This window comes from Carassius gibelio, chromosome A1 (genome assembly GCF_023724105.1).
Source record: "Carassius gibelio isolate Cgi1373 ecotype wild population from Czech Republic chromosome A1, carGib1.2-hapl.c, whole genome shotgun sequence".
Lineage (NCBI taxonomy): Eukaryota > Metazoa > Chordata > Actinopteri > Cypriniformes > Cyprinidae > Carassius > Carassius gibelio.
The window spans coordinates 37473531-37500138 of NC_068371.1; the positions used below are offsets into that span (position 1 = coordinate 37473531).

At 37.2% G+C, this 26608-nt stretch overlaps 1 protein-coding gene across 3 annotated transcripts in view; it reads right to left on the bottom strand.

Annotated features, from left to right (window-relative positions):
- inpp4b (inositol polyphosphate-4-phosphatase type II B) overlaps positions 1-26608 on the bottom strand; it is a 116143-nt gene that overhangs the window by 73181 nt on the left and 16354 nt on the right. For 2 of the 3 annotated variants that reach the window (XM_052606922.1, XM_052606911.1), the window contains one exon: positions 10299-10378. In XM_052606922.1, the coding sequence (XP_052462882.1) occupies positions 10299-10378 (80 nt within the window). Of the gene's footprint in view, positions 1-10298; positions 10379-12542; positions 12789-26608 lie in introns of those variants that run through there. The other variant, XM_052606931.1, reaches the window with a different exon arrangement.

The window sequence follows — 26608 nt, forward strand, 5'->3', positions numbered from 1 at the left end:
GTGGGCTAAATCTCAAAGTCAGTCTCTCACCTCAGTAAACCGATCGCTGTTTGTTTACCGTGATCCATGTGAGCGGCCTTCATCTGAACCTCTGTTAGGAACGCAAACTCAGGATAACAACTGTGTTCGGCGCAGATACAGGCGTGTTTGGCATTAGCATGTTGCATGATAAACACCTGACGCTTCATTAAGCATATACATTTATGCATTTAGCAGACGCTTTTATCCAAAGCGACTTACATTGCATTCAGGCTGACAATTTTCTTCTAACATGTGTTCCCTGCAATTCGAACCCCCAACCTTGCACTTGCTTACCACTTGAGCTACAGGAACAATAAAATACTACAACAAAATCAGCCTGAGAAAAACTAACACAGAGCGAGCCAGCCAGGAGTCGAACCTAGAACCTAGAATATACATTGCACCACTAGCCCACCATATAACACACACCATAGTTATTTAGTCATATTTAAAAAAAAAAAAAAATATATATATATATATATATATATATATATATAAAATGAAAGGAATAATCAATATGATTAAGGATAGAGCATAATCAAACAGGGTATTTAAGTAGAAAACAATCAGCCTATAGCAACAAAACAGTATGTTTCCTAGAGTAAAATAAAAATATGAAATATGTAGTTCGGGCAAAAACTACATGCATCAAATGTAACACTAATTAAATATACTTTATTAGTAATAATATCTATATTTACTTATAAATAGTTAATATTACATGTTTTTTTATTATAATTATTGTAATATATAATTTTTATCGTTAATATATCAATTAATTAACTTTAAAATTACTATAAAATCATATTCATAAATATTTTAATCCTGACAGTTTTTAAGTAGAATCAGCATAGCAAAAATATATGTTTCAATGGACAAAAGTACAAATATCACATCACATATATATTAAGCAATTATTAAAATTAAACATAAATGTATTAAATATGATTCAAAATTCAATACTTTATATTAATATTTATTTTAAAATAATTATTCTCATTCTTATTATTATACAATTATTACAGAAAGATTTCATTTTAATATTAGGCATATTTTAACCCTTACAAAAAAAAATCATAATAATAATAAAAAAAAAAAAACATCGGCCTAGCAACAAATTGTATGTTTCTATCGACAAAAAGTTAAATCATCCAGACATAAAATATCTGGATGATTAGATTCATGACTAACTAAAAAGAATTAAAAAAAAAAAAAAAAAAGTATTAATCAACAAAATTACTTATTAATTATTCTGTTCAAAAGTACATCTATGGTCAATATTTCTGGATAAACTCCTCTGCAGTCTTCTCCGCAAAAGATACAAAGAATACTACTTCAGTATTTATTGAAATAAAAGTAATAACGCAAAATTTATGCAAAATAATAATGCGGCCTATACAGTATTTCAGCATCAGGAGTGTGCCTATAATGACTTTAAATGCTGCCTATTTTTTTTATTTAACATGACAACTTAATAGAAACATTGTACATTACTAATTCTAACGCTTACGTTTCCTCAGTTATTCAAACAGCAGCTACAGAAAATGAGCAAAGAACATATACATGATCAAAAAACATCACTGACTGCACTACACTGTCAAAATATAGAAAAAGAAACATCATGGAAATATGAAAGCCCTGATATTAATTGGATAATAATATACTAGCTGATAACAATAGGCCTAGTACTACCAATAATAATAATAATAGTCTTGCTATGGTCAAAGGCATAAGCCACAGGCAATTTTCTCTGACTATGGTTGATACACAATACTACTGTCCGTCGACACAACCCTACTGCCTTCTTAGTCTTTAAAAAACTCAACATGAGTGTTTTTACAGCCACAGCTAGAACAAGATGAGTGTCATGATCCAGAAAGCATGTGAATCTCAAGCTGAGCTCCAGATGTGAATGCATTTCTAGATAGTTCCATCCCACTGCATGCAGCATGCAAACCAGCACTAGATGACACCGAGGTCAAGTCAAGCAGGAAAACCAAACCATCCAGTAACATATGCAAGTGTCAGATAACACACCACAACACTCAAGAACTTCTGCTTTGGGCTGAAGGAGTGCATAAAAATACCTGCCAAAATAAACCCAACCAGAGCAAGCATGGATATTACTCACGGAGCAAACGCTTGTGTGCTTGCAGTGTGTAACATATGGTCACTAGCAGCAGATAAACTAGGGAGGGAGATGAGAAACTCATACTATAACACACCCAAACACACACACACGCACGCGCGCAGACTGCAGCATCAGAGGTCTGTGTAAAGTGTGATGTGTCAGTATTTCTCCAGCACAGCCGCACAGATCCCTTTTTCTGCTAGGCTCTGTATTTCACTGGATCAGATACTTGATGGCTTTTCCATCACCGTGGCAATAAGCCTGGCCTTAAGTGTGTGTGTGTGTGTGTGTGTGTGTGTGTGTGTGTGTGTGAGAGAGAGAGAGAGAGATGCTGCAGTGTTGTGATAGGCAGACTAGCAGAAGCCGAGGCAAAGTCGTTCTCAGATTATTTCTTAGTATATGGAGTATTTAGTATGTAGCATCCTCTGTAGTGAATGGGTGCCGTCAGAATGAGAGTCCAAACATCTGATAAAAACATCACAATAATCCACAAGTATTGTGAAATGAAAATTGGTGTGTTTGTAAGAAACAAATCAGTCAAGACATTTGAACTTTAACCTGATGCTTTTGGCTGAAATACAAATCCATAATCCTTAATAACACTTCCTCCATCCCCTCTCATCAAAATTCACCTACATATTTATTTGGAACTGTTTGCACTGTTTGCACTAAATGTTGTTTAATCTATTTATATTTCTCTTTTGATTCAGACGAGATAACTTTTTCACTATAAGAAGCAAGATTATGGATTATGGACTCATATATTAGCCGGAAACGCTGCTTTGAATCTCATTCTGACGGCACCCATTCACCGTAGTGGATCCATTGGTGAGCAAGTGATCTAATGCTAAATTTCTTCAAATCTGTCCTGATGAAGAAACAACGGGCTTAGGGGGAATACATTTCTAACAAAATGTCATTTTTGGGTGAACTTTTCCTTTAACAGATGAAACCTTAGTGTAAAGTGTTACCAATAAATTCAGGTTTCAGGCCTAAACCAAATGCTGCATCAAAGCTGGTTTGACACGGTCATAACACTGTGCATGAGACTCAACACAATGTGAGTGACTTTGCAGATATTAAACAGAAAAAGACTGATCACAATTCAGTACACAAATTAACGCAAAAAAGACAATCAGTAATTCAGTTAAGAATTCAAATGTCACAGTGACATCATCACCGTAGTTCCATCATGTTAACTGAATATTCTATTAGATTTAAATTCACATTTTAGATTTCTTTTAAAGTACAATGTTTTTAAAAAAAAAAACCCATCTGAAATGATGCAACAACCCAAGCAAAACCAAAAGTGGTGAATTAATTGCAGAAGTTTATTACTGGGTGTGGACCGGACTGTTTGACACATATGAATACAGTGCTGCCTTGAAAGCACATAAGACAGCAAACAAATAAAGACGAGGATGTATGCATCAAAACACTTCATAGACAAAACCAAAGGAAATGATCTTCATTTTAAAAATGTTAATGGAGAAAGACACTTTTCAAGCTTCATTTCACATAATTTAGTATCTATGAGGACTGAAACAACACATTATCTGGAACCAAACATAAGTCCAATAACATGCAGCATTTCAACTAATTCATTGGTTTGTGCGTCTAATGTTTCCCAACTGGTGACTTGCAACCTAAAAATGGGTCTCATGTCTGTTTTGATAAGGCCCTGAACAGCAAAGGAGAAAAAAAACATGTCAAAGACAAATAATAAAATAACTATATAATCATAGCAAAATAAATAGGCTTATAAACTTTTCAAGATGAGAAAACACTTCTGGGTTCTTTTGTTGTCGGCATCAGAGGCAGTGCATCTAAAGCACTTTGGCACAAGTTCATAGGGGGTTTATTTTTAAAGAGCCAGTCTTTAAACGAAGACCACCAGATAAACACTAAACCATGATGGGTTTTACGTGGGCTTAAAATTCACCAAGTTATAGTCTAATTCTGGCCAGTGTTGGCAAAGCAATGAAGTTATAACAGGCACAGCGTCTTGTTTACACCCGTTTTACAGTCTTCGGAAAGAGGGAGGTTATAGAGGGTGGAAGAGAGACAGAGGAATAGAAATAACACCGAGTGAATGTGTTTGGGTGTAAAAGTGTAGATGTGTGGTATGCTACAGTAGCTGATGTGTGAGATGATGTATTAGTTAAAGAGCCACACAGATGGGAAATCAAAAATGACCTGTATTACAGTGTATGATGTAGCTGTCCATCAGTGTAAACAATGTGCAAAGTAATTAAACCAAAAAATACACGATTTATAAAGTTATTGGCTTCTAAAGTAAGGAGTCGACTCTGAATCGCTGAAACGAGTCGTTATAGATTTCAAATCTTTTGCCCATCTCTATGTACGTCACAAGGAGCACTTTGCATAATAATCTCCGCCTACCGTCTTGGGAGAAACGGAACTCTGACCTTTATTTAAAACAACGAGCATCTCCGAATCACAACGCGAAGTATGATTATGAAGTTATGTGTCTGTTTTCTCCCGAGCGTCTTATCAGTATGTGTGCTGTCTGCAGCCTTTGTCTGCGCTGATCGTCATATACAAACACGTCATTAAAATGAAGTGTAACTCCGTGAATACTCAACGATGAGACATGAGAGAGATATCTATAGAAAGCTTGACATGTCTACTTTAAAACTAAACAAGTGCTGCTGAAAACAGATATTCTGTGATAAAGTAATCCATATGAAAACAACAAGATGTCTGTTTTTCAAGATGTCTCCCTTCGTTATATCCAATGTGACCACGCCCCCGCGCTGAACGCGCTATTCAGATTCAAACTGAAGCGCGCGGCTTGAATACACACACACAGAAGAAAAAGCAACGAGACTGTTCAAGTTTTTTATTTTACTGTTTGATTCGCGATGAGAGGAATAAGACATAATTCACCCCAAACAGATGCTAACGCATAGTTTACCGTGGAGGTGTGTGCGGAACAACCAATCAAAACTGACTATGTTAGTTGACCAATCAGAACAAAGTATGCTACCGAAAGGTGGGGTTTAAGGAAACTGAATCTTTTGAAGAGCTTCGCGCGAACTGTTTGGGGATCTCTGAGAATTGAGGTAATTTTAAAATGATATTTTGACAAAATGACAATGTTTTTTAACCTTGGATGGATTTAAACCTAATGTACAGGACTTATAAACAGTGATAGGAAGCTTAGAATTTTCATCTTACTGGCTCTATGAACTACCAAAAAAACTAAACTTTTTCACAGCATTTATTCATTTTTTAAAACAGCATTTATTATGAATCTATTATTTTTCATTGATTTTAATATTATCCATATTTGAATCCTGACAGGGTGCAACAAAAAAGTATGTTATAGTCATTATAAAAAAATAAATAATCTGTCTGCTAAGATTCAAGAGAGTGGTGGATGTATAATTAATTATCATTTATTATTGAATATTATATATACTACTAATTATGAATCTGTATTTAATTATAATTTTTATATTATATTAATGAATGCAATGACTAGATGTCTAAATTGTAACTAATTCAATCTGATATCCCTACAAAGAATTTCTAAAACATCTGTATGTTACTGCATTAACTCCAAACTGAGGTTCAGCTAGTGGAACATGCTAATAAATCCAGAACAAACTAAGACATCAACGCTCTCTTGCTCTGCTGTGTTTTTTTTTGCTCTTGGCATTTACTGCGCTGCATTTTAGCAGGCTAATTTAATCAAATCATTCATTTACATTTCATCAACAGCAGACGAGAGGCTAAAGGATGAATCAGGAAATGTAGGCCGGTCACCCTTCTAAACTCGAGTTGTATACTGATTTATGTTCGTCTCATTCAAGGCCTGTAAATGAATCTCTCTTCCCCTCGCGCCAGACATCTTCAAGCTGGTGGTGATCTTCTGGTGATCAAGATGGTGAAGATTCACTTACAGCAGGTCCTCAAAACAAACTGTTTATGTGACTTGTAATTGAAATACGACCGTATTAAATTATTCTGGTCTCTCTGTTCAATCTGATCATGCGTGTATTTGATAAATGAGTCCCCAGATGCTTCGAAACACTTTTTTAATATTTAACAGCTAATGCTCAGTTAAGTGCTACTAAGATGAGGGTTAACGCTACTCATTTATCTCAACAGTTTAGAATGAAAGGGACAGGGTTATGTGAGGCATCATGGGATACGATCGTCCATCACTGGGCTGGTCAATAAAAACATTACTAACATGTAGCAAAATCATTCGGTGAGTTCATGCATGTGAAAACCACTGCTTGTGCACCAGAAGGCTTTCTCATCGGAAAGTCCTCCATGTACTTTGAATCAAACCCACACAGGGTCCAGAATTAAAGTTGCACTCAGTCATTTATTTTCTTCATAAAAAAAAAAAAAAAAGAAAAAAAAAGTTATTCCTAAAAGATAAATCTTTTGAAAAATCATCCACACATATGAAATATCGCATTTTTTCTGAATCTACATTTATGCTGCCAATTGTGTGTGTGTGTGTGTGTGTGACCCTGGAGCACAAAAGCAGTCTTAAATCGCTTGGGAATATTTGTAGCAATAGCCAAAAATACATTGTATGAGTCAAAATGATTGACTTTTCTTTTATACCAAAAATCATTAGGATATTAAGTAAAGATCTTGTTCCATGAAGATATTTTGTACATTTCCTAGAATAAATATATGAAAGCTTATTTTTGGATTAGTAATATGAATTGCTAAGAATTCATTTGGACAAATTCAAAGGTGATTTTTCTCAGTATTTAGAATTTTTTGCACCCTCAGATTCCAGATTTTCAAATAGTTCTCAGCCAAATATTGTCAAATCCTATTAAACCAAACATCAATGGAAATCTTATTTATTATTATTTTGTATAAATCTCAATTTCAAAAAATTGACACTTAAGACTGGTTTTGTGGCCCAGGGTCACATACATATAACTGCCCATGTGAAATTGTGTTTTATACACATAAATATTAATGGATGGTGAAATTTTTTGGCAGGTGAGTCAAAAATTTTACTTGGATTGTCAGAAAAGTGCCAAGAACACAGAACTACAATACCACTGCAATACTACTACAAAATAATGCAAATAATTATAATAAAACAGATGGCGTTGCCAGGTACAGAAAAAAAAAAGATCTGTAATTTTACACCCTGGCCTCACATATGATGAAGCTTTCATTAGGAAAGATTTCGATTTGATTTGCCATGGGTACGGCACATCTCAACCCATAAACTCCCTCCCAATCAATACACCGACCATAGAAGATCTCCAGTGCAGGCTGCGGTTTATTGCCCTACACTCCAGGCATCTGAGACTGCTTGGATAAGGATCTATAAATAACTGAATGTGGCATGATATAGAGAGAGGAAGAGATAAGCCAGAAATGAAAAGGTGACCTGCGAGGGGATGAAGAGAGGAAAGACAAGACTTCCTGAAACACAGCGCAGCAGAGCTGACAAGTGTGTGAAAGGCCTCGGCCGGGTCGAACAGCAGCGTCACAGACACACACAACACATGCACTGCATTTCTATTATATGCACAACAAAAACAACTGAAACCACAGTGAAAAACTGAAAAGCTTCTTCACCCTATACTGTATTTACCAAAACAGAGCTGATTACAAACCACTGAAGAGATCAACAGTGCAGGCGACTTGTTCAGCAGAAACATATTGAAAGTATTTTTCCCATGAAGTACATTGCAAAAGCATTTCAGAAAATGATCCAAACAAAAGCTCAGAGGAATCGCAAACATTACACAAAGATAAAAGACTGTGTACTTTAAATCTTTTATGAGTGAATGAACTACACGCCACATAAAGCAATGCGAATGATGCAATTTCAAAAACTAATACATAATAAATCCTAAAATAAATCTAACTTGCATGTATGCACTGAAAAAGCTTACAAAATATTAAAATATAAATATAAAAAGTTTAATATAAAAATATAAAACAAATCTAAAAATTAATAAATTATAAATTCTAATAATAAATTATTCGCTGTAGAAGTACAAAAAGATATGTAGAATTTAATCACAAATATCACATGCATTAATGATTTGATAAAATGCCTGAAAAAGAAAATGTGCATCTAATGCTTTTGGAAAACACCATAAACTAATACAATATATAAAGTCTGACCACATTAAAACATGCACGACTTGTTGCAGTATTAAAAAGAAACAAAGCTTTTGATTTTTGGAGAATCATAAAAAAATCATAAAAGAAAAAGAAAATTAATATTCTACACTATTTCTAGGTCACTCTCAAGAGAATGAGAGTCGTGACTTGTTTTCGTGTTTTTCCATTGACCAATCTCAAATTCTCATTTTGATTTTTGATTAAGATTGATTTTGTAAGTTATTTTAATATAATTTAAGTTGAAATAACTTGTAAAGCCAATTTGATTATAATTCAAATTTAAGGCAGCAACTGCACTTAAGTTTTTAAGATGAAATACAGTAATTGGAAATTTCTTACAGTGTACGGACATTCATACTGTCTTCCAGCGAAGCTCAAGATGCTCTATGAAACATCTTATGTAATGCTGAAGCAACACAAACTTGTGAAGAGACACAAACCAAATATTAAAACAATCTGAAATTCACCATTTTTCGATCCAATGTACAATATGGACAAAAATAGCTTTCCAGACTTTTGGACCCCGTGTACTGTACGCCTTGCTGCACTACAGAAGAGATGGTCCTTTTGTACTGCTGCCGCTCTTCACCAAAGAGAAACGCTAGTCTGAGTTTCAAGAGAGAGAGAGAGAGAATGACAGAGAGAAAACAACCAGCCACTGACAGCGAAACAAACAAGAAGCAAGGGCCAGTGTCTACACCGTAACATGAGCAATATGAAGAATAAAGAGAAACAACACTATATTGATCCTAATGTAGTAATCTGTGCTGCAGTGTGCCGGGAATCCCTCCGTCTGTCACTCACAGTCACAATACTATCAATCATGACTAAACACACACCAGCTCGGCCTCGAAACACAGCAAGCTTTCTTAATGTTAACTGTCAAGGACACTTATGAGGACACTTCATAGGCAGCAACCCGGCAAACAGCACTCCAATTTTGCCAAAACAAGCTATCCTAGAAGACAGCCGTTTGGTAAATGCTGTCTATGTAGACAGCCCACTAGGTTTTGGAGCAGATCCAGGACGCATCCCGTGTACACAGGAAAAACATCTGCACTGAAGCAGATGATTGAATTCGGACTCATTTAGTGAACAATAAAAAGGCAACGAAACGGTCGGTTTTCAGGTCTCTCTCAAGGCTCTGATGGCATGATGCAGATGATTACGGATATGAATGTGTCCTGCATACACAGTCTGCACTAATTTAGAATAACATATTGATATTTAATAACCAATTAACAGTGCATTTAAAGGAGCGACCCTACTGGGAGGAGCACAACTGTGATCCTTTATCCTTTTATCTTTGCTAATGAATCACAGCTTTTAGGTTGCCAGATATATACTACTACTATGACTACTAAACGTCCTCTACCTGACTCTTTCTTCACATTACCCAGCTTTCTTATTTCCACACTTATCCAGCACCTAACAAACTAAAAACTATTTAAACTAGCATACAATAGGAATTCATGCTATCACTTACTAGTCTTTTATATTACTGTATTAATGTACTTGTTTTGTTGGAAAATGTGTTAAATGTCTATTTTTGTAAAGTGGCCGATATGGGCATTCATATAAAAAAAAAACTTGAAATTCATTGGACGAAGCACATTTAAAAGCACAGTGGTTCTCTGCACCAGAAAGGCAACTCAAATGTACCAGTATGGGACATGTCTTGACACATTCCTCGATGTGTAAATAACACATCTAAGGTGCTTTAAACCATCAAGGCACCCTAGCTCTACCATACAACGAAAACACAAGCTGTGCATTCATTGGACAGTCCGATCGAGCTGTGCGGCACCTAAATATGTGCCAAATAAAGGAGCAGATGGCCTGTCTTCTGCTGGTCTCAGTCCTGTTTGATCAGCTGTGGACGCCTGACATCATCCACCTCCAGAGAGCTCATCACATGTGCACAGAACCCAGCAACCACCATAAAGCGACAGCACAGCCTCAATTAATGCTGAAACTCACATCCCACAGTCCAACTCACCTCAAGCTGAGAGAAAGCTGCTGGTCCTTGGACTGGAGGAGATCAGCCACGGAGAAACTGCTACTTCCCAAGAAGTTGCTCTGAAGAGGAAACAAAGGAGAATGTGCTCATCACCCAACAAGTGTTTATTCATTAGCATCATCATCGCTTCAATTCAGCTAAATAAGAAGGTCACAAGCCACTACACAGGAGGGTAAAACAGAGCAAGTAGTGATTTATTGTTGTATTGACAAAGACTTAGAACTTGTGTCGAGATAATAGCTAAATCCTCCTAATACACTTCAGAAGTACACTACTATATATAATCACACAACATATAGTTTACAGATACTTTTTGTCTTTGTCTTTTTGTAAAGATTGCAGTGCCTGAGGAAGAAAAATCTCAAGCATCATTACTCCACAAAACTCGATGAACAAGTGCTAAGTGCGAGGAAAAGATCAGTCATGCAACTCTGAAAAAACACTGTCCATGCAGCAGAATCGGTTTCAGAGAGAAACAGATAAAGGATAAACTAATGCAACCACTGAGACTAGTTATCTACACATATACATATCTCTATATATTAAACTTGCACTGGTTGCAACTGTTCAAGCCGTCCCTTTTAGATCACCTGACTACCGTTAGTCAATTGGATCATTAAAAAAAAAAAAAAAAAAAAAACCAAATGTATATTGAATACTGAAGGAGCAATACAGTAAAATAGAGGAGTGAATGAAGTTTGACTACTTACAAAACCAAGTAAATATGACCTCAGACTTAAGGCAAAAGGCCTTCAGACCTTCAGAAAGCATCTGTTTTATTGATATGGCTTTATCTGCGTAGGCATTCAGGAAAGTCGTTTTAGTTTCTGTTTATAGAGTTATTGAAGCAAATAACAAAACTCAAAACAGCCTTTTACCCAGAAGGCCTTTACTCCTGTTGTACTTCACTCTAGAAATACTTTCATTTTTCTTCTTTCTAGAGCACTGTTAAACAGATACGCTCACAACGGTGTGAGATCTTGATAAAAAACCACTTGCAGCATCAGGGTTTTTGTTTTGCTGTACTATCTTTATCTTTCTTTCTTTCTTTCCGTGCTGAAGCTCTGAGACAACTCATGAAGACCCAGACATCACCGCAGAAATAGTCTCAGTCTCAAGATGAGTCAAATGTTAGAGAATTGTTATCTTGTGTACTTTTCTAACTGCTGTCGGAGGAATTTTTCTGCTTTTAAAGGGCATCCTCTACATTGACCTCTTCTACACGAACACTTCCTTCCTCAGCGCTTTCACACTAATAGAGCAGCTTCTCAGGTGCATTGCAACATAGCAAAGCCAAAACACACACACACACACACACCTGTTACAAACATACATAAACATAAGCAATAAATGTGCATGGACACAAACAACAAACAAACAAACAGAAAAGGTAGAGACGCAGACCCTCTTTTTCACCAACAGCTTTATAGTTTATGGCCAGGAGGAGCAGGACAAAGCAGGAAAACAAATAAAATTATATATAATAAAATTAACATTCATATTGGTGTGATGTATATACAGTATATACACAACCAACACTAGTATAACAGACAAAACAAAAAGAGCGCTTTGAAAGGAGTGCATTAAACAGTTCAAACAGAATTAAATCCAGTAGTTTAATTCTGAACAAACGCTCGCCAGAATGTCTGAGGAATATCAACATTGTTCTGTTTTGCAAATGAAATGAGAGAAAGAGGAAAGATAAAAGTGAAGTTTCCTGACATTAATAATGAGCTGCTCACTCTCTCTCTCTGTGTGTGTGTGAGGCTAAACACAAACCTCTGATCATACCTTCGTCACCGGAGGAAGTGTGCATGATCAAAACATGACACACACACACCTTGCTACCTAAATGAAAGCATGCCGCAAACGTTTGCTGTTTGTATAAACCTAATTCTGCCTCCAGACTACCTCAAAGAAACTTTCTGCATGCCAAGACTCAAAAAATATCATGCACCTTATTCATAAATCATTCGATAATCTCCCCAAATGGAGAGTTTGCCACGTCTGGGTAGCATTTTTTCTCCAAATTACAACAAAACAAATATCTGGCTCTTCAAAGACGACACATCTCACACTCCAAATGTCAGTCCAGTCCATCCCACCTGTGCATTCGGGTCATTTGGCTTTGGGTGACAAAGCGCAGAACCCTTAAGATGATCCGCACCTGCACAGACGCATTCAAACGGTGAATGCATGCTGCCATCCTGAAAGCAGACTCACTTGTTAAGAGTAGCGCTCGCTCTCGGAGGTCCACAGATGAAGTGTCCTAGCAGAGCCGTCGCGGGGCAGAACTGCCTCACAGGGCAGCTGCACGAGACCGCATCTCCTCCTAAGGATACATTTGCAGCCTCCTTCCCGTCTATGCATACCAGCCGGGGCAAGCAAACACACGTGCATGCAGCGAGCACACAGAGCAGCCACACGACCCGACTGAACGACTGAACAAGACACTGCAGATCTGAGCCCACGCCAGAGACACTGAGACAGAGAGAGAGAGAAAGGGGGAGGGAGTAAGACTGGGGAGGCGTGTAATACGCCGAGATTAAGGAAGGAACAGAAAAAGAGAGAGCGAGAGAGAGAGCGACAACAAAAGTAGGTGACAGAAAACAGACACACCTCACATGGGGTTAAACAGTGACTCAACAGCTACTTGAATTAATACCCAGACAGACGCTGATTGTGTGTGTGTGTGTGTGTGTGTGTGTGTGGTCCTTATAGTCTGATATTTGCATGTGTTTGCTCTGCAGTTGGAGGAATTACAGTTTTACAGGCTTACAGCTAATCCACAAACACGCTCCAGTGCCACGGTTTCTTTGAAAAATAAGAACGTGGCTCCTCAGAAATCTATACAGTATCATAACATAACTGATATTATGGAATTAAAGCCAAAGAAAAAATATTTTAAATGCCATATAAAAGACAAATTTAAGGGCTGTTTATAATTTTACCAAATGGACTCTTTTCACATTTTCGGGGGTCTCCGATCCAGTCGAGTCGCCACAGTTTGGCAAATTTATTAACAGAAACTACAAAAAATATATTTTTTCCATTTGCTCCCAAAGCATGATTGTGATGGTCAGAAGAGAAAACTTGCCATTGTATTAGAAACTCTCACACGGCAGCATTAACGATTTTACTGTACTTTACTAAAAGGTTATATAGCATAAAGAGTAGTACATATAGTCTAGGTATATTATAAAACAATTACCCTGTCGATAGTCTAAGTGTGTCAAACCACTGAAAATGGATTAATTACAGAGTAAACAACTTAACCACTCGCACATCACCACTTTTTGCTCGAATCGTGATGACCTTGAAATGACGATCTGTGTTCAATGAAACGGCTCTTCTGTTTTAGGACAGCTGCAGTGTTTACAGATCATGTGAGAACTAATGATCTAAAAATAAGGTGAATATTAAAAATTTAATAACAGTGACTAATAAAAACTACACAAAACTGTATTACTGGATTGATTGGTCATCCTTGAGGAAATCAAAGAATCTCAACTGAAGACCAACAGAGACAAAGCTACACGTAAAACAAAACATACAGTGATTGGCCACTTCATGTGTCAATCAAACTATGTCCTCATTCTAAGTAGGCGGGTCTTAACCAGAATAAGCTGCTCATTCAGTCTGATGATCAAAAGTCTGGCTACGTACACCACTGAAACTGAATCATGACAAATTTATATCGCTTAAATCCAGTCGCTTCAACAGCGCCGAACTTTGAGACTATGAATACAGATATCTGAGAGCTAGAGGTCACACCAGGCTAGAATTTCAATATCTTCAATGTTTGTTTAAGATCAATCCGGTCGATTTCAGACCTGCCTGAATGCTTTTTCTTTTATTCTACATGACCTTTAAACCAAAGCAACTTCTAAAACACACACACAATGTCATGAGAGCGAAACACAGGGTATACTACACTGATAAAGTATCCGCCAGATGCTGTAGGCACATCTGTTTACTAGCAAAACAGCGCCTGAGACTGAACTTCCTCTTGACACATGGACAGAAACAGTCACAGTCTCACGCAGCCCAATGCTGTCTCGACTAATGTTTACTTACATCAACAGTGCTCTAAAAAGAGAGGACTGCTTATTTTGCATAAACAAAATGAAAATTCTTCTTTTGCATTGTGACATTATTTTCCTTTTTTTTTCTTCAATGGGATCAAGCGAGGATATAAAATTGTACATATTTACTTCTTTTGCTCAATAGAAGATTATATGTAAATGGACAGCTCAGCGAAATCTCAACAGAAAAACACAGCTGGAACACACTTTCCACAGAGCAGCGTGTAGACTCTGATTCATCAGAAGTACCACAGCACAAACACACACTGAAGAGTGACTTACAAGCTTGAACATCAAACACGGTAATGCTTCTTACTTCAGTAAACAGCAGCAGGCCTTTGAATCAAAGCATCATACAGCAGATCAATCCAAACCGAATTTACCTCATTTAGTTAACAACTCCTAACATACAGGCAAAGCAGCAGTATAGAGTCATTCCTCAACATGTCCACGCTCGCCCCAAACCTACACATGACCAGTACAGCCCCATCTGCTCCTCTGCAGGGATGAGCTACAGTCAATAGTGGCTTCTTTTCAATTCATGAAAAAGAACTGAAAAGAATTCCATTAGTCATACATGAGACAAAACACACAAGACAAAACATTTTCTGGCTAAGCGTGCTACCAAAACTAAATTCAGTCGTGTCAAAATTCAAAACACACTTGATCAAAATATGCATTTTCTCATTGCTTTATAAAAATAAATATTGACATCAAAACTGGAAAATTGTGATTTGAAACTAAATACTTTAATAATAGAATAATGATTAATAGAATATAATTAAAAGTAACATTAAACAAACATTGCATTATTATAATTACACATTATTCAGTACGCAATTAAGTTAATATTCATTATATTATAATAAAAAACAACTTTAAAATGTAATTAGTGACTGTAAATATAATCTAATCTAATTTAATATAATTTATTTTAATACAATATGACTTAATATAATATTATATAATAAAATATAATAAAATATAATGAAATATAATATAATATAATTCTTTGAACAATAAACACAGGTGTAATTATAATTACCATTTCCACCATTATAAAAAAAAAACTTTTATATAAAATATATTTATTAAATATGAAAGATGATATGAATTTCTATAGATGGCATTTCAAATATTGATTATCAGTATCATCTATTGAAATTATGACGACAACAAGTTTATGGCCTAACACAAAGTGTTTTTTAAATGTTACAGTACTAGAAGTATTTTATAGCATTATAATTCTACATCCTGTTTAGTACCGGTAAAATCCAATGCACACTGATCTGAAAATGAAATGTAGTTTCAACTCACCTGGATGAAATATATAAAATGCATTTTCAATTCTAATCTGAAGCGATGCACACCAAACCCTCTATAGCACTTCATCTTTCATTTTCACTGTGCACAAACAGCGGGCCAAAGCGAGGCTTGTTGTCCTTCCAGAGGAGACGGTGGGTAAAATCTACCTCAGCTAACCCTATTACTGTACTTGCACATTATTATCATATTTAAGGTTACTTTTATCAGCAGAGCACAAACTATTGTTTATTTTTTTCATATAATAATCAACACTCAAAGTAAAAACTGTAGGCAAATTTGCACATAAGGCAATTTTTACATGTGGTTCAAAGGTCAAAGGTCAGTGTTTGTGGGTTCTTATCTCTCTCAGTCACTCACACAGAAACTGTCAGATCAGTTTGTTTCACAAGCGCTCCTCATCTTCCGGTCTCTTTGAAGCATGCAGGTGGGTGGCTTGCAGAAAACAATGACAACCACACAGAAGTCCACATGCTTGATCATCTCAGAGCGGGTGCAGAGGTCACAAACGACACAGAGTAAAGTTTAGCAAAACTACAGGCGATAGGAAATTACATTTGGCCGAATGCCTCTGGCTGGCTGACTGGTCTGTGTTAATTTTGTGATTCGCTTTGACTTTGCAGACTTTAAGCACAAGGTCATTTCACAGTCACTCAAACAGATGCAGTCACACAGTCGAATGAACAACAGCAGCAGCGGGGTGAACAATCACTCTTGATGCTGGTCAGGAAAGGGCCATCGTGAACACACACACACACACACACACACACAGGCGACACTATCATCTACATCTCTCTGACATGCAGGAAGTCCAATTAGGGAAGTGGTTTGAGTCTGCAGCTCTGTTCTTAAACCCAGTGAGCCGCCTACATAGGCAACATGACTGAAAAAAAAAACCTCTCTCATAACTCTCTTCATATACAGCAACAACCACACAGAAATACACTCCTCATTTTAAGCACGCTGGGATTTCGCCTCATGACTGATCTAGAATTTAGCATTAACAAGTTGATAACATTATGATGCAATGCTCTAACTGTAAAAACAGCATACTCAGATATTGGGTAAAATACAGTAGTCAAAAAATTATGCATAATTTTCTTTTTTTTTTTTTAAAGACCTTTTCAAGTTATGCTGCCTACCTTTTGAAACAGCCTTTTCTTTGTGCACATCATAATTTAAAACTCTGCCTACAGAAACACTAGAACTTAATATATAGCCTTAGTTTTAACTTCAAAGATCTCAATGTACCTCAAACTTTGTTTCAAAAACTGATCCTGTCTGGAAAAATGATTACACATGTGTCCAAAAAGAAATGAAATAAAAAGTAATGTCAACATGTGTATATGCCAAGCATCAGTTCATGGTAGGTATTATTAGAGTTGTGGCATGTGGCCAGAGCAGTTGTTTTGACACCTGGTGCATCAGGTTTAAAACTGGAGAAAGTCAGCTGCATGACTATATGCTATAGCTGCATGCAGGGGCGGAGCTACGGGTGAGATTGACAGCTTGCCCAGCCTGTCTGATGCATGGATATAAAATAAAATTGTAATGTTCAAGCTAGCAGCTCCTTTGAATGCTTATAATAAAAACAGTTATCTATACTAACAGAAAATTTGGATTACAATAAAATTATCAACATCTTCAAATCAAAACCCAGACGACTATGTGTAGAACGTACATCAGTCATTCAAGCTAAGGTTATATGGGTAGTTTTTTTGTAAGGCCCGCTGTGGCGTGGTTATGCAAGATAATATCATTTTGGAGAACGCTTTTTCTCTTCTTCTCTGGCAATCCCTCCAGTGCATATGTGTTTGCAGACAGCGTCAAAGAATTCTGTTTTCAAAGTGTTTTTGCAGCGTTGAACAATGTAGCTTTTGCAATGTAGTTGAACGATGGCTTTTCACAGACATCGGTGATGTCACAACGCCCAATCGGTCAGTCAGAATCCAGTTTTGTTCAGTGGTGAATTCTGCAAGCTTGCAAATCTTCTCATTATTCCAAAGAACAGACCGGGGGTAAATAAGAGATTAAATGTGCAGTGTAGAGAGATCAAGATGAACTGAAGTGAGCGGCAGCTCGTCAGTGATTATAAAGGGGGCGCTCTTTGCACACTTTCTAGGCTTAGGCTATATAATCCATTCATAATTTGAATAAAGGGGTTATTAGTGATGCACAGAGCACCCTCACTAATGAAGCAGTGAAATGGTTCTGTAACCATGCATGCACTTGTCACTTCATACATTTTTACTGATCAGCTATCCGATTAATTCTGTTCAATTTACACATTGCCATATAAATGTGTAAGCTCAAAACTAGTATAAATGCTACCTTCAGTTGCTGCGCTAACAGGGGAGAGAGAGCATCACTGTTGGGAGACTTTATTTTCACTACTTCTATAGAAGTTGATGAATGTGTTCGAGCCCCTGGATGCACCTATGGTCATATTTACCAAGGGTGCCAAAAACTCTGACCATGACTGTATAAACTTAAATCTGCTGTAAAAAAGCTAAAGCTAGGGATTTTAGTTCCTGAGTGGAGGAATAACCCCTACTTCAAAACAAAAGGTTTCATGAGCTGACTTCCATGGATATTAAAGTAACAATAAGCCAGTTTCCCATTGAGAGATTAGAGTTAGCCAAGCACTGAACTCACCCTTGATCCGCTAATACATGCAGGTGATAGAATATGTATCAGTGATAAGTGGGAGGTAAAAGAAAGACCACCTTAATTACAATTCAAAATGAAAAATGCATTACAAAATTGATCTGGACAAATCCCATTTTGTGGATGCTGGAATGGGATTATAAAGGGAAAGGAGGGGCCTGGAGACGACTGGAGCCCTTTAGAGAGCCAATGAAGAATGAGCTTCTACAAAGATACAGTACGTGATGTTTGACTAAACCACAGCACCTTCAGAAGAGTCCATTCCTACCTGACAGAAACGCTCACGGTGGACGAGTACCACACTCAAAAAAGTGTTTTACAGTAGGGCTTCACTGACTGAACACTGGACATCAGGTGGACACTAATATGGTACCAGATGCCACTTATAAAACATAAATACTGCATAATGTCAATTAATAACAGGTGACAGAATTCTCTCATCTTCTTTGAGGCTTCTTGAGTTGTTCCCAAATACCACATCTGTATTTTCCTACCCACGAGCACCGTCATGGCACCTCAACACTTTTATAACCGTGACAGACTTCCAGCAGATGCCACCCAGCCGCCTCTCACGAACGCCGGTCTGCACGTTAAACTCAGCAGCTGCTTTCTTTTATTTGACTGCTTCATTTGTCTAACAACCAGTCAGCCAAGTTCGTGCACATTCTGGCGCTTTGCCACTTTTCACTGCTATAAAATCAAGAAGCAGACATCCAAATCACTATTAATATTTGGCACGGTGTAAAACCCTGTGACCGTTTACAATGCCACTGTATTAACAAGCTACTGTAATTCATCACTCCTCACCTCCACCGGGACCATTTGATTCTGGCCATTCAGTGTTTCCTGCTCAGCCTGAGCTCTGGGAAGGTTTATACCATCAACTGTTCAGTCAAAAAAAATCAGTCATGTTCTCTCATTATTTACTATCTTACTTTCCAAACCCAAACAACATGACCACATCTGTCCAGCTCCAAAAACCACCAAAAAGCATAATAAAAGTTAATACAATTTTTTTTAAATAAGCTTGCAAAAATGTAGAAAATAAGTGTGTGTGTGTGTGTGTAAAATCAATTACATTTATTAATCTAATCAATATACTGTATACCAATATAAGCCAATCTAAAAAGATTATGAAAATTAATAAATATATTTACTTTTATGTTAATTTATTTGAATGATTTACTGGTTCTATATTGATTGATTAATAGCCATTAATTAATATATTTATTTTCAATATAATATTAATGTATTGTATTATATAATCAATATATTATATTAGATTTTTTTCCTTATAATGTGATATTATATAAATTATATAAAGCATCAATTTAAAATTAATCAATAATAAATATTATATATAATTATTTTATTATTATATTAATTAACAAACATTTGCCTTTTTCTTTTTAGAAGGGTTTTTGCAATGTGATCCCTGCATATAAGTACAATTCAAAAGCCATGTGATTCTGCCTGAAAATTAAGTCCTAACTTACTCTGAAACCACATCAGTCATGCAACTCAAAAACAATGACAGATTCTTCTATAAAATGTTGTTTTGAACTGCTAAGATCTTCAGGAAGGCTGCTCTGTCAAGTTAAAGACCTGCACAATTAAGACTAAATTCAGCAGAAGCCATGTCCACAGCGTTCAGGAGCATGTCGTGAGCCTGCCAGAGTAATATGATGGAATATGAAACGGTTCCACACGCACTCGGCAAACAGCGGCTGCGCTGCCATTTTTATCTGGTGGAATCCTTTGAATGACAGAGCATTAACATAAAATTTGCATAAACAAATGAGCGTAATGCGACGGCTGCGGAATTACTCTGGCAGACGGAAATGAGAAACGCGTGCTCATAAACCATTCCCTTTCAGCAGAGTTCGGATGCTTCGAGGACTGTTCTGAAACGGCGCCATGCTTGTCGCAGAACAACACACTAATCAACATAGCGTGAGTAGTGGCCCGGGACATCTTAATAATCTCTGTCTATCACACACACACACACACACACAGATGGGTCAAAGCATGCCAGAAATACAAACTCCACTCCGCAGTCACACCAAAATGTCTCGTCAACTCTTCATCCTGGTCTTTTATTAAAGCCCCTTGCTCCTCTTTCCAGTCTTAAAATAGGAATAATTGGAGAAGGGCAGAGCGCAGGGGTGGCAAAGAGGGAGAGGTGGCTTTTCATTTAGATTGACAGGGCCGTGTTATCAGCACCGAGCACCTGCATGGGGGTCCGAGACGAAAAAAACGGAGCCCAACCAAAGCCGATCCCGGCAGTCATTGCCACTGTAATTGGTTCCATTGACCCTCTTCTGATGGGAGCGCTGAGCCTCGTGGGAATCTCTGACAGGACGGGTCACGTGCTCCTCGAGCGGCTCAGATGGCACTGGCCACGCTCATCTACGCAGGTATCAGGTTTAACATGCAGAGAATGGAAAATATCATTTTATTTCATTTTCTTGCATCACTATGACAATAAAGTGAACACTGTGAACTTCTTAAATGAAAAACAGGCAATATATTCAGAGGTGTTACAGGTGTTTCCTCACGCTTTCCTTTCTCAACTCAAAATATTTCAAACAAACATGTTTGCCTGGGGGGATATTTTTTAATTGGTGATTCATTGATGGGGTTTTCCAGGTTCCTAAACATCACTATCCCGTTGTTTTTATCCTGATTGTTATATGTATGTGTATCTGTTCACTAAGTCAGGTAAATGTAATAAAATTGAAAAAAAAAAATGGAAAGAATAATATGATCATTAAATCATGGCAACTTATGGTTTTACAACAATTTAACTCATCCAAATAAGTTGAGCAATTTCACCTTTTTTTATATGAAATTCACTTTTTAAGTCAGCTTAATGTAATTTAAGTTATTTCTTAATTTTACATAAATTACGACTTGTGCAACCAAGTATACTTGTCTTTGAGGCTGAAATAGGTAAATGTTCACTGTATGCACACACAATGTTTTTAAACTGTAATGTATCATGTCAAATTCATAGTGTTCATGGACCAGCCACAGTCTGTTGACTAACTCCAGTACACAAACACATACTGGCACAAAGGAACGGCAAACACACAGGCCGCGTCAATAAAAGATTTCCAGCTGTCTTCTGTAGCACGGAGCAGACACCGAGCCAGAAAAACACACATTTGTGCACATGATGAGCAGGTGCAGATAGTCAGTATGCTGCTTGGACACATAAGGGGAGGCAAGGCTCCCTGCAGAGGACGCTGGGAAGGTCTTCGGGTGCAGGCTATTAGATTACAGGCCAAAAGCAGACGGGATGCTGGGATATCACAGCGGGAGAGCAGCCCGCTTGTCTTCGCTCACGCTGGCAAATGCTGGCTGCGGCTACTATCTGTGTCTGAAACAGATCCAGGAGCATCTAGTGTGAACGTGCGCTTGTCTCGCTCCAGATCTGCCTTTGTTTCATCTTTATTTCTTTGTACGGGTTTGATCTGCATTTGTCTCGGGTTTAAAGACATCTCGTCCTTCAGGGTGCCTACGAGAACCGATGTTGCTCTTCATCTGCTGTTATGAGGATATCATTTTTAAACAGGATGACGAAATGTGATGTGATGTCAAAGAAACGTGTGAATTCTGACAGGCCATGTCTCAGGAGAAGATCAGATGTCTGGTGTTCATCAGATCAGGTCTGCATGTACAGTAGAGCATGTGATGTGAACTTCACAGAGCTCTATGACGGTATAAGTCACATAACAACCCTATGCTGTAACTGGCCTTCTTGCTCCAAGCTTTATGTCACCAATCGACAACAACCACAGGAAAAATACATGTGATGTTAATCTAATTGGATTATCAACTCTGACACTGAAAATATGTTGAAATGGAAGAGCTAACGAAATTATGTCACTTTTTATTGCATTATTACCATTTAATTCACCCACAGCTCTGACAGCTTTTTCCCCTCAGAATGGCAACTTTGGGTTTCTTTATTTTTTGTACATTTCTTAATAATTTGCTCTTGTAAAGTCTGGAAATTCTCTGTAAGCTTTGGAAAACTCATAGATAAAATGAAAAAAAAAAATTTTTAATTATTTTTTTATTCACTGGATAAGATCAGATAAGATCGGTCGGTCGATACATGGGGAAAAAAGTAACTGGCATTACTTGTTTGAAAAAGTAACTCCGATATTTTCTTGTAAATTAGAAAGTAATGCATTGCTTTACTAGTTAAGCCTGGAATACACTGCATGATTTTTGCCTCAATTTAAAGTTTGGATAAGTTGACTAACTGCTGGAAGTCAGAATCAGTCGGCATATTTGAGTTGACAGATTTATTAATAGAAAATCGCATAGTGTATAATGGCCACAGACTCCATATTTAACCTTCAGACTATGATCCATCAAGTCAGAGGAAATCAAACATGTTTGATATTTTGATCTGATTTTAGAACATATATTGTTTGCATTTGTCATGTGTTTCCAAGCAACAAGGTGCACATTTCTCCATGAGTTCATTTTGATCTGAACAACTTTAAAATCTGGTAGTGAATGATCCTCATTCGTTTAATGTATGATGCCCAGTGCCCCGTCAAGGGACCTCCACACTGCGTCCCTTAGGGGACACTTTAGGGAATGCCATCAGCATGACCGGTGTCTGGAGCACATGTGAAAACACTCCGTCATACTCTTGTGCTTCTGCGACCGCCCAGAAGTTTAAGAGGATGCCTGTAATGCCCTTCATGGAAAAAGTTTCAGTTAGTGTGTGCCTCTATTTGAGCACCTGACGACATGCTTGATTGATGCATTTTGTTCTCGAGGGACTTAAATGTGCTCATTGCACTTATTTTGATTAAGCGTGAATATGTGTTTGACTCATGAGACAGCAGGGTGCGCTCATGGTGATGTATTTTCGGGGCTACTGAGAGCAGAGGTAAAGCTTGCCTTTTACTCAAGATTGCAGACAGTGTTTGCATGAACACGTTCGCCTCTCAAGGGAGAAGAACAGGCTCAATGCGACACATTCACAGCAGTTTCTGTTCTCGCCTGATCCTTGAGGGAATCTAGTATTTGAATGTAGCGCGTTTGGCTCTCGGGGGAGCTAAATGCACGCTCTGTGATGCGATCATGCAGAGAAATGCCTCGTATGCTTGATTCTCTTTTGAGGAATGAGAATTGAGTGTCTGCCACCTGTGGTTTGGGGACTGCAAAGGCAGCTATGCAGATCGATCACAGTCATTGTAGGCAGGGCATGGAAGGAATCTGATGGGAAGTGCTTTCCCTTTCAGGAGTTCCCTTCTTTCTGTTCGCTCCCAAAGGATAGTAGACAGCCTTCACACGATCATGTCCAGCTCTCGCAGGAATAATAGTGATGCTTGAACTATAGGCACGCTTAGCTCTTGAGGGAGTTGATGTCACAATAATCAGTTCTACACAGGCTTCACTCTCTCTCTCTCTACACTCTCTGTATGTACAGGTTCCTTGGATTGAGCTCTCATAAAGTCTCCCTATTCGGGAAATTACTTGTCAAAGATGTACCGGTTGAGGCAGGTTTCCTTTGATATGATCTCCCCGAGTCAACAGCTTCTTCTACCTTTCTTCCTAATATTTCTGGTAGCAGGGTTGGGCTGCCTCCTCACTTTCTAGGGCAGTCGTTCTGACGTTCCTTTTCTATGTTAGGCTTGGCTGAATGGGATGTCCCTGCTTAGAGTAGTACGGCTTGGGTTCCCCATTTCCCCCCCAAGTTATTTTAGCTGTCCGAAGAGTCATTAGAGTGCCCCCCTGTAAATCAGTGCATGTTTGCCACTATTTTTAAGTGTTCTCTCACCAGGTGGACAGGCATGCACCGGGGCATAGCACTGTGGGTATTTTGTTCCCCAAAGTGTTCTCTAGGATACAGTGTGGAGTTCCCTTAAAAAGGGAACGTCTCGGGTTATGCATGTAACCATGGTTCCCTGAGAGGGAACAAGACACTGCATCCCCTTACCATGCGTGAGACAATCAAATTAAGGGTTGAGTTCATAAAGACTAAGTGAAAAATTTATTATTTTATTATCTAGGAGCTTGTTCCCTCTGAGTCTGAATGGAAATAAAAGCTCTTGATTAGCTAGCACGCCGTCGCTGCGACAGCTATGACATGTTCAGTAGTCCAGCGGACGGCAGGTAATGACTTTCTCCTGACAGGAAACTTGTAGCTCAGCTATTAGTTTGCCTGTCAAAGAGCTTCCTAAATATGGTACATAAGTGATTTAAGATACGTGTAATCTTATCTGTATTGGCCGTATTACTGCTGAACATTTCTTCACTACTTTTTCCCCCTTCCTCACAATGTGCAATATGCAGAATAATTAAGGTTATTATGTTTTCCACAATGTCTCAGACTGAACTATGATTGCTCACAAGGTGACCTTAAATCACTTAGTGAGTCCAGAAATGTAAGTAAAAACACTAAACCGGTAGATCACAGGTCAATTCTGACAAGGTCACGAACAACAGGGGGAAAAATATGCTAAATAAAATGCATCTAACATAATTGTGCATAACTATCATAATTGTGCATAACTATCATTGCATAAACCATGCAAAATCAATAGGAATGTGAACTTAAAAAAATTGAGAAGAAAACAATTCCCTGATCTTTTGCTGTCATCAAATGCTTTGGGTTCAATCAAACTCTATTGTGCAAATTCATTTTGCGCTACAAAACAAATAAAAAAAAAGATACAACAGAAACTATAATACACATGGGCTCACTAGCAGCAAGATTTGTAAATTATTGGTTACCATGAGCACAAAATAATCAGAATTGATATTTAAGGACTAAAAACTACTCAAACTAAAAATGCCGTGAATCACGTTTCTGATCATATTAATAAAGTTGTTTTAAATCTGTCACTTTAATAGCTAATTCTGCATATCGCTGTATATTGGGCCTATGCAGTTCAAAGTAATATTAAAACATTTCAGTATTAGATTTTTAAGCACGTTTTGATTGAGTGACATTTTGAAATAATTCTGAAGCCAATTTGTAATCATTTTGCCTCTTGAATCCTGAAGCAAAACTGGTTTTGACCCAGCTAGAACCACTGCTCCAGGGTGCACCGAGATCAACAGGATACAATATTAAAGCCAACAAGCTTCTGGAATATCAAAATGCCATAATTTACCCAGTTTTTTATGCAGAATGATAAATAGGCATGTTCTGCATTCATAAATGAAAGCTGTACATGGAGATCTACACTATTGTACATGTTTAAAGCAGAGTGATCTGTCTTTTGATCTTCAGATAAGCCACTATATACTGTAGTCAGTAATCTCGAGTAAACTCTGGTCCTGACAGAAACGGACCCCACGACTCCAAAACCCCTGGTGCAGGCTCAGAAGTTTCCACTATTTATATAGTACATAAACAAAGTCTATTCCTGGGATTTCAGCCACTTGAGAATATTGTGGTCTTGTAGTGCTGAAGGTCATTAATATTACACGCTACATTTACATGTGCCCATATGTTTTACAATTATGGTAAAAATAAATATTAAACTCAAATTTTAAAGATGTAATACATAGTATGTATGTATGTATGTATGTATTTATTCATACAACTTTGGTTTGACCGGATGTTGTCATGTTCTTGGTTGTTGCCAAAAATAAATACATAAATACATCCATACTTAAATACATTTTATACATTATTATGAAACATATTTAATATTTATATATTTATTAATACATAAAATCATATTATCTATCTAAATCATATTAATCTTAAAAAATGAAAATATATTTATTATCTATATAATATATTTATGTAACATATTATACATTTAATATTAATTGATATATTAAGCATAAGATTGATATATTACAAAAATATGTAATTATAAATGATATAATTTATTATTATCCTACTTTTAAAAATGTTACCTACTCAGAAATCAGTAAACTTTGTATCAAAGTATCAAAAAATTATCAAAAAAAGGAAAAAGTTATTAATTAAAAAAAAAAACTTTAAATTGACCTTACATGAGTAACTTTATGATCTTTATGATCATCCTGTTAATTTTCCTACCATTATGCAAATAAGTTAGATAGTAATTAAAGTTGAAGTGCCTGAGCAAATGAATCTTATTCGTAAGCTAGAGCAGGAATAACTGTGCTATTATTTTTATCTGTATATGTGCGATGGCAGGCAGTCCACCGGTCCGCTCTGACTTCATGCCCTCCGGCAAGATC